The sequence below is a fragment of the Egretta garzetta genome, unplaced genomic scaffold, assembly GCF_000687185.1.
Source record: "Egretta garzetta isolate BGI_Z169 unplaced genomic scaffold, ASM68718v1 scaffold139, whole genome shotgun sequence".
Classification (NCBI taxonomy): Eukaryota; Metazoa; Chordata; class Aves; order Pelecaniformes; family Ardeidae; genus Egretta; species Egretta garzetta.
In genome coordinates, this window is record NW_009260832.1 from 2,839,746 (window position 1) to 2,849,340 (window position 9,595).

The 9,595-nt window shown below is 37.9% G+C and overlaps 1 protein-coding gene across 5 annotated transcripts in view; it reads left to right on the forward strand.

The window, feature by feature from the left end:
* FBXO30 (F-box protein 30) overlaps positions 1-8,896 on the forward strand; it is a 14,956-nt gene extending 6,060 nt beyond the window's left edge. For all 5 annotated transcript variants that reach the window (XM_035902355.1, XM_035902356.1, XM_009646962.2 and 2 more), the window contains 2 exons: positions 5,332-7,414; positions 8,273-8,896. In XM_035902355.1, coding sequence (XP_035758248.1) covers positions 5,348-7,414; positions 8,273-8,476 — 2,271 coding nt within the window. In that variant the 5' untranslated portion in view covers positions 5,332-5,347 and the 3' untranslated portion in view covers positions 8,477-8,896. The remainder of the gene's footprint in view (positions 1-5,331; positions 7,415-8,272) is intronic.
* Positions 8,897-9,595: the final 699 nt, after the last annotated feature.

Sequence of the window (9,595 nt, forward strand, 5' to 3'; positions counted from 1 at the left end):
TGGCAACTAGTGGGGTATTTACCATTCTCCAATTGAAATAATGTCAAAGACATCTTACTGAACCTCCAGTTCATGTTTTTCATCAGTGATTTGAAAACTGTTAAATCAAAACAAACCAATCAGCCCAAACGCCACCACCCCCAAAACCAAAAAGGGAGCATAACGTGCATGGCATAGAAAGTTAGTGCGGCCATGCTATTGTAGTAATAGACTGAGGTGTAAGGTTTTTAGATACAAAAAGTTGTTATACTTTTTGTACAGGATAGGGATGACAAGACAAGCTTGCCTTCTAGAAGACTGCAAAGCTTGTTTAAAGCATGTGATAGTTAGACCTTTGAGTCAAGGTGAATGACAGTTATTCTCCCATGCATGGTAGGATACAGAAAAATAAAACAGCTTATTCAATAATTATCTATAGTACTGCCAATTCTATTTTGGCAGAATATTCTAAAGCTTTTTATTTCTTCTATATTTTTTTAAATTATACTGCTCTCTACCTCTTGCCCTATTTTTCCTTAGTCTTTTTTATAACCACCTATTACTTAAATCTCTCACTTAGCCATTTCCTCTCTGAAAGTTTCTGCATCTTACCAGATTTGTTACCCATTCTTTTAGCGAGAAACCTGGGTAAAAGCTGGAAGATTCATAAACATGGCACTCTCTCCTTCAGTCTCAAAAGGAAATTTTTTAGAATAGTTTGCATATATTTGGCTGCTTGTGGGTGGATTTGGATGCTCCTGGGAGTTTAAACCTGTAGTACTGCTTGTGTGTGTCTATTCTTCTACTTCCATGAACCAGTAATTTAAGAACCTGTTGGCCTATTTAGTCGAATTTGGTAGAGAGAAGAGTCTCAAAGAGCTTTATGGGTTTGGTGAATAAAAGGTAGCTGAGTAATGGAGGGTTCCAATAGCAGTCATAGTTGCTCTGATTTCCTATCTTACTGGCACCAAAGAATTCACGGAGGGGAAAGTAAGCAAGCAGACTTTGGGTTTGATAATACTAAGTACAGCTCCTTACACTTTGTAGTGTAGAAGAAAGTGAGAGCTCTCACTTGCAGCTGAAGAACTGTGTGGTGGCTGTCTGAAACCCTTATTATGCTATTTTAATGTTTGTGTTACAACAGCAACTGAAAATCATGTGGCTGTAGCAGCTGGAATTTTAATCCTTTTAATTATGACAGATTTTCAAAGCATGTTCTGGCTGATTTGGTCAGCTGACTGTATAGTATGTACAATAACATCAAGTGATTGCACAAATTCTGAGAGCACTGGTCACCTCACTGGAACGGGATGTATTTTTAGGTTTCTCTGCTAGTAACAGTCAAGTGTGTGTACTTAAGCATCTCATATGAACTGAAGCTAGTTGCTGACACTACACTATCAGAAAAAGACAGCTGTTCGTTCTTGCTGTAGCCATTGATCTGACACTTACCTTCTCACCAAACTGGCAAACACCACAGTGGTGTATAAACACTGTAAATATTATTGGTACATGTTTTGGTGACAGGTATTTTCCTTCAGGTCAGCAATGACGCTCTTTGCTAACCCTTTCAATTTTCTGTATCAAGAGTAACTGAAAGCACTTTGTTACCTCCAGCAAGAATTTTCTTTATCTCCCCTACACCCAAGAGTTTTATTCCTTTACAAGGCAGTGTTTGGGAAGCATGTGGTTCTTGTTCTCGGTGTAGTATTAGCGATATATTGGTTCTGGTTCTTCAAAGGAAAATTATTCGTGTGTGGATGCTCTTAATCAATGAATCGGAGAGGTGCTAAGCTCTGTGGTTCATGAGGTTAGCTTACAAAATGGAGTGAGTCGTGATCATTTGTTGATTAATGAAAGTGCTAATTCTTGAGGTCTTATCCATTATTTCACCAGTTTGATAGGGTCATTTGATTTTTTGCATTTGGACTTTGCAATTTGATAATTGAATTACATCAAAAGCCTTAACTGTTGAAGCAGTCCAGGAACTCATGACTGCCCACAACGGTTGTTGAGTTTGAAGCGCTGGTATTAAAATTAAAAATGCAAAAAAAGGACATTTCATATACACAAAAGGACTTTGTAGTAAGCTGGAAATGAGATGTGAAATTCTGAGTAAATTGAAGTTCTGCAGCAGGTGCTGTGAAGTTAAGGCTTGTAAGCAGGACACAGAATTTTAGTGAATGTCTTGCTGATGGTCTACTGATGTCCAAAGATATTTTAAATTCTATATTTAATTAAGGAGCCAAATGATTTAAATCTTAAGAGAAATGACAGCTAATATCAAACTTCTTAGTGACCAATGAAATTCCAGTTTATGGAAACTGAGACAATAGGTTACTTCAGCTATTTAATTGATCACATGCATAACTGCTTCTTTATAAAAACAATTGCAAGCATCTGTTGCAGAACTAAATTAGCATCTACCTGTTGGTAAAGCTTGGTATTTTAGTGTCTGCTCTGGCTTTCCTGCACTGTCTGTTAGTGATATTTCATGTTTTCACCAGGTTTTACACACTTCAAAACTTTAGTTGCTTGTATGAAATCATTAAGTTTTGATGAATATTAGCTTGTGTGTGAAAGGAGTCCAGGAGCCTGAGAAAAGCCAGTATCATCATGCAACTCGGGTTTCACAATCTGACTCGTAAAGACCAAGATAGTGTGCTAGGGAGGAGGATGCTTTACTGTCTTAATAGAATGTTCTTCTGTGTTAGCTCACATAGGGCTATTTAAAGATAGTATTTGATGAGGGTTGACTAATTTAGGGTATGTCTACACAAACAGTGCAGGCAAATATGAGCTCAGTTTGACTGCATTCTGAGCTCTCTGCATGCGGGTCAGCTTTGGCCTAGAAGCAACAGAACAGAGCCGTGTGCGCTAGCTAACACCCCCACCCTCTGCTCTGCCAGCAGCTCGCTTCTGGCCATTTTAACCTGAGCGGGGTGTGTAGCTTTTTGCAAAGCAGGTAAACTCTGTGTGTGTGTGTATATTTTTAAACATAATTGTGGGTATCTGATTAAATTAAGCCTTACTCTGCTACCAGACTGCTTGTTTTATGGGAGCAGGACTGTGTTGAGACACATGAAGCCTGGGCTGGACTCTGTTACGGCTCTTGCATTATAAACTAGCAATTGTCTTTTTTGGGGGCATTTCTGTTTTATGTTATGTGCTTTAAAATACACACATAACCTGAGAGCTTCCTTTTGATCTCTGCTCACCTGTTGACTCGAGGAAAGCTAGAGTTTGGTTTCTAGTATTGATGCAAAACTGAAATTTTCTTTGGTTTGGTGACAGGTAGGCTGCTGTATTTGGCAGGAATTACTTAGAGAGAGCTTTGCGGGAAGAACTAAAAATATCTCTGAGAAGTCAAACAATTTTCTCTTTTGCATTCTTTACTGAACATGTTTCAGGTCTTTGCAGTAGATGCTATCTGACTTAATATGCACGTTGAAAGCAGTCTGTGTGCCAGAAAGGCTTGCTAAAAAGTTTAGCAAGTCAGTCAGTCACCAAGTTCGGTGACTGATGCGCTTGACAATTTATTTGAAACTTACTTGTTACTCAGTATATGAACACTAAGGTATGGCGGGGAAGATTCAGCTGTGTTTTGCCTGCTAAGTGTAGCACATATGCTTCTTTGTTAGAAGTGTTCAGGAGAGTGGGTGGCTAAAATATTTGAGTTATCCAAATTACGACGGATGGGGGGATGAGGACTGATTGCTACTTAGTTGGCATGAATTTCAAAGTGCTAAAAGAATACAAGTGAGTGAAGTGTCACATAGATTTCTATTTAAATGCTTTAAATAATTTGGAGTGTCTAAAAGCTTGTTTTGTTTCCTCTTACCTTCAGTTTGAACAAAAGGAATAATACTAATCAGTTTTATTTTTACAGTTTAGAGTATTTTTAATTTAAGTTTTAATGCATTAAACCAGAAGTGTTCAGTCTGAAGACAATGCATGAGAGCACTTGTTAGCTAGTAGAATAAAATAAGGCACCATTTCTATTAATCTTAAACTCTGTGAGCATTTTATTTTTCAAGAAAATTGCTGGAGGGTGCAGAGTGAGGAAAACGTGGAACTGAGCAATGTGTTTTTTGACAACAACATTTTGAGATTTGGCTCTGTGCAAGTCATTCTGTGATACCTCTGATCTGTAATCCCTATTGGTATCACTTCTGAGAGGGAGTTTGTTAGAGTGTAGGGTAGAGCTCGGTCACTTGTGTGGGCCTGCACTGCAGCTAGTGAGCAGCTCCCAGAGCATCTTGAAGTATGGTACAAAACCACAAAGTTTACTCTCTTGTTTTTTTTCTTTTTTCTTTTTTTTCTCCCTACTGCAACAAAGAATTGCATTTTTTGTTTGTGTCAGTTTGTTATAAAAGATTATGCAATGAATTTTATTTGGATTTTTATTGCTGTCTGGCCTTATTATGTAAAGTTATGTTACCCTTATACTTTGAACTGCTGGCACTGTAATCACAATGGCCGTAGGATGCATTAAAAAAAACTTCTGTGGGTTGAACTGGAGTATAGATAGGACCATGTTGGGTAGTAAAGTTTTACGTAAAAGTACTTATTTAATGTGTAGTATAATTGCTACCCCTATGCAACAACTACTGTAAAACTAAGGGAGGCGCTATAGGCTATAGAGGAAGAAAAGAGTGAAGAGCTGTTGTAAAGGTCTGCTGTCTGTCAGAAGCGTGGAGGGGGGTAGAATGGGAAATGAAAGGGGATTGAGATACACATTGAGGGCTGCAGATTGCTTTAAACAGAACTGCGTGCAGAAGGTGTCAGAAGCTTAGGTGGTAGCAAGCAGCCCAGGGAATAGGTTGCCTCTGTTTAATTTAGAGCACTGGAGTTGAGGATGAATCTGGCTTCCTTTATTTCATCTCCCTACTCTGTAGAGTTGCATGGTTTATAATTTTAGGTAGTAGGCCATTGTCAATGATCATGCTTTGTTTTTCATTTAGTCACCTGTTTGCAATGGGTAGGGGAAAAGAGCTTTTTTTTTTTTTTTTTTTTTTTTTTTTTTTTTTTTTTTTTTTTTATCGTTTAGGTCAGAAAAGACCTTTAAGGGAAGGATTATAGAACATTTTTACCTGGTGAATAAATGCATAGACTGTGTCTTGAACTCTGACACCAATTTGTATCTTTAATTTTCAGGTAAACTTTTAAAAACCATTTCTTTGAGATAAAATGCCACATACTTTCTGTTAAAATGGCTACTGATCAGTCCACATTGTGTTAACGTACGTCTCTCTGTACACGTAGAGGATGCAAAACTGCAAATAACTGTTAGTAAATATTAGCAATATTGAATTACTATTCTATGCTTTTGTCTCCTTTCTTTTCACTCAGAATTGGATTTACAGTCATGGAGGAACATCAGCAACATTTACACTGTGTGAACTGTGTCAGCCGTCGTTGTATGACGAGACCAGAGCCTGGCATTTCCTGTGATTTGATTGGCTGCCCGTTGGTTTGTGGAGCAGTTTTTCACTCATGTAAAGCTGAGGAACATCGCATGTTATGTCCACTTGAAAGAGTGCCTTGTTTGAATAGTGGCTTTGGATGTCCCTTCATAGTAGCCCGAAATAAAATTGCTGATCATCTAGAAGTTTGTCCTGCAAGTGTGGTATGTTGTACCATGGAGTGGAATAGATGGCCAGTCAGTTACGCAGACCGAAAATCTTACGAAAATCTGAGTAAAGATGTTGATGAAGTGGAACAGCTAGATATGGCTTTAGCCCTTCAAGACCAGCGCATGTTATTGGAATCACTTAAAGTAGCTACTATGATGTCAAAAGCAGGTGATCAAATACCAGAATCCAGAGAGCAAACCTCTGTCAAATCAAGTGCCCCAGATACAGTGCATTCAAATGGATTGATACCTGTTGATGAAGAATCCTATGGTGCACTTTATCAAGCTACTGTAGAAACAACAAGGAGTTTAGCTGCTGCTCTGGATATCCTCAACACTGCTACAAGGGACATTAATATGTTAAGTTCAAGGCTCTGCATTTCACCACATGAGATGAAAGAAGATACTGAAGCTTCTAATGGCATTATTCAGGATAAAAAGTCTGACCGTGAATATCCAGATGAAGATAACGTAGGAGCAGTTGGGGGAATTAACTTGGATAGCCTGAGTCAAAATTCACAAATGGAGCAAAATGGTTCTAGTGATATTTGTTATGATGTAGTGCAAAACCATGATTTAAGTCTAAACCTCAATAACTCCTCACTTTTGTGTAATGGCTTTCATGTGGAAAATGAATGTTCAAAGGTGTTGGACCAGAATGAAGATCTTGGTGTATCTAATTCAAAACCATCCAGTATAGCAAATGGCGAATGTACTGCATCTCATGATGATGAAGAATTACAGTCTTGCAGCTCCTTCCCTGTAACAGCACAACTGAAAGAAGTAATATCAGCTGATCACTTAGTTAATGGCAATGTTAATCATATACTACTTCCCCATAATGCTAACGAAGAAGAAATGTTAGAGAGGCAGGTGGAGCAAGAAAGATTGAGAAACGTAGATGCGTTTTCACTTTTACGGCATCGATCGTACAAATTCCTTGTTAACCACTATTGGTCTGCACCAAAAGAAGACAAAGCTGTTGATACATCAGATTTGGAGATAACAGAAGACCCTATGGGTCTTCAGGGGATTGATCTAATCACTGCAGCTCTGTTGTTTTGCCTAGGAGACTCTCCTGGAGGTAGGGGGATATCGGAAAGTCGCACTGTCGATGTGTATCGTGTTGACTTTGGGACCCAAACATTTTCTCTCCCATCTGCTATATTGGCCACAAATACAATGGTGGGGGAAATAGCTTCAGCCTCTGCATGTGATCATGCCAACCCACAGCTCTCAAATCCAAGTCCATTCCAGACCCTTGGACTGGATTTGGTATTGGAATATGTGGCTAGATACCAAACAAAACAGCGTTCAATGTTTACATTTGTTTGTGGACAGTTGTTTCGGAGGAATGAATTTTCATCACATTTTAAGAATGTGCATGGTGACATTCATGCTGGCCTTAATGGCTGGATGGAGCAGAGGTGTCCTTTGGCATATTATGGGTGTACATACTCTCAACGAAGGTTTTGTCCTTCAACACAAGGGGCAAAAATTATTCATGACCGCCACTTACGGTCATTTGGAGTTCAGCCTTGTATATCCACAGTATTAGTAGAACCAGCAAAAAGCTGCTTAATTGGACTTCACAATGACCATCTGAGTAGTCTACCTTTTGAGGTTCTGCAGCACATTGCTAGTTTTCTAGATGGCTTTAGTTTATGTCAGCTTTCAAGAGTGTCACGTTTAATGAGAGATGTGTGTGGAAGCTTGCTTCAAGCACGTGGAATGGTGATACTGCTTTGGGAGAAGAGAAAGTACCCAGATGGAAGTTCTTCCTGGCAGATAAAAGAAAAGGTAAGTTATTTCTTATTTGGAAGGTGAAAGGGAAAGTATTAAATTGGTCATGTCTCTGCTTTTAGCGATTAAGGAAAATATTAAGGCAATTGTTGTTACTGGGTTTTGATATAATATCCCTTCAAGAAACAGATTGTCATATAGAACAGCGATTAGTGAAAATTGCTAGCATGTTGATTCAGTCTTCTCCACACTTGAAGAAGTAGAAGTTAGTGGTGTCTGTCTAGTTTTTACCTGATGTAAGTTGATTAACCTCTGATTTTCCCAAGATTTTAAAATATTAAATGATTACTGCATGATATTCTTTAATATCAGTATTCCATGAAAGTGGGAAAGTTGCCTACAAAGCTTGCTTTTCTTGCCTTTACACTGTTTACAGCAATTTTAATTTTTGCTCATCTCTCAAGATCCTGTCCTTAAGAATGTAAATAATTTTTAAACCTTTAGGTGACTTTTGTATAGTACAGTTTTCACAGTTCTTCCCTCCCCCCTCCTGCCCTCAGAACTGCAGAATATCTGCAGCAATGATTTGGAATTGCAGAAGTTGATCATTTCAGAAATGGATCGTGGCGACTGTTCATGCAGTACTTCGCCATTTGACTTCTGATTGCATCTACTTTGCAGATGCAAAAAGTATTGCCTGCCTTTCTTCCCAGTGTTCAGAGTTGACTTGGAATCTCAATCAGCCTGAGACTGGCTATGCAAAATTTAGCATTGTGTGTTTTTGTCATGTTGATTTTTAGTATGATTTATAGTAGCTGCAAAACATTGCCTGAAAATATTACAGTACAAACATTTAATTTTCTGCTGTTCAGGTATCTTAAAACATTTTGAGCCTAAATGCAACTTATTTTCTAGGTTTGGCGCTTCAGTACGGCCTTCTGTACCGTGAATGAGTGGAAGTTTGCTGACATCGTAAGCATGGCCGACCACTTGAAGAAGTGTAGCTATAATGCCGTGGAGAGAAGAGAGGAGGCTGTTCCGCTGCCATGTATGTGTGTAACACGAGAACTCACTAAAGAAGGACGTTCGCTTCGCTCTGTTTTGAAACCAGTACTTTAAATATTGCAACCACTCCAATTGCACATACACTCAAGCACCTGATAAACCTCGGTAATATTACGTGACACTTTATTAATGTACTAAAGATACTTTCTAGCTAAATCTACTCTGTCACTGTGTATATAAGGTTTGAAGTGACATTTATTTTTTATAATACTGTTTAGCTGGAAAGTCATGAAAGTTGCCTTAATGTTTGAAAAATTCGGAACTTGCTGGACAGGGTAGTTTTATCTAACTTATATAATTTAAGAACAAAATCCTAAGGTGTGTTTTCTGATTCACTGGTGCCCATGTTGCTGTTGACTGATAACATTTCAAAAATGGCCTCTGAACGGTATGCACGTTTAGATAGGAAACACTGAATTGTAGTGAGACAAAGTCCTGACCAAATGTACTTTCTGTATTTGGTCTATTTTTTTTTTTAACAAATTATAATCCAAATATTTGAAAGGTAAGGAAGAATTCAAAACTTCATAGTAGATTTCTCAAACAAAGCTTTTAAGTGCATCTTTTCTCATGAAATTAGTGTTCTAGTGCTCTTCCTAGTTAACCTAGGTGATCTAGGATCAGCTTTTTTTAAATTTTTTTTTTTTTAAGGAATGATCTAAGTGAACTTGGATTTACAGCAGCTTAATTTTTAGTACAGCTTTCTTTTGACATGTCAACAATGATTATTTTTCTTCTGAACTATAAACAGTTACTTCACTTTTGGGAGCAAAACTTTTAGAGCTAAAACCATGTAATACTAGTTTTTACTCTCGCACCTACAATGACATCGATTTAAAATGTTTTTCCTTGTCCTGCAGTTGACTGAGGGTTAAATTGCTTGAGCAGTCAGAAATTCAAAGTATGTGATGAACAGTTGTGAATTTATAATGCAGCTAATGAAAGGGCTTTACTTGTTTTATGGTATTGTGAGATGTATTGTCTCCTTTTCTGTTAATTTGTCTATAAAAATGCTGCTTTTCGGAGGAGCATTTTAAATTACTGGTATGTATAGCAAATGTATCATCTTCATAAGATGAGACATGATTTGTTAATTGCATAAGGCATATCAGAAACGTACGTTCAACCACATCTGTTAAATGAACAACTCCAATTTGCTTCCAGTCTTCCACA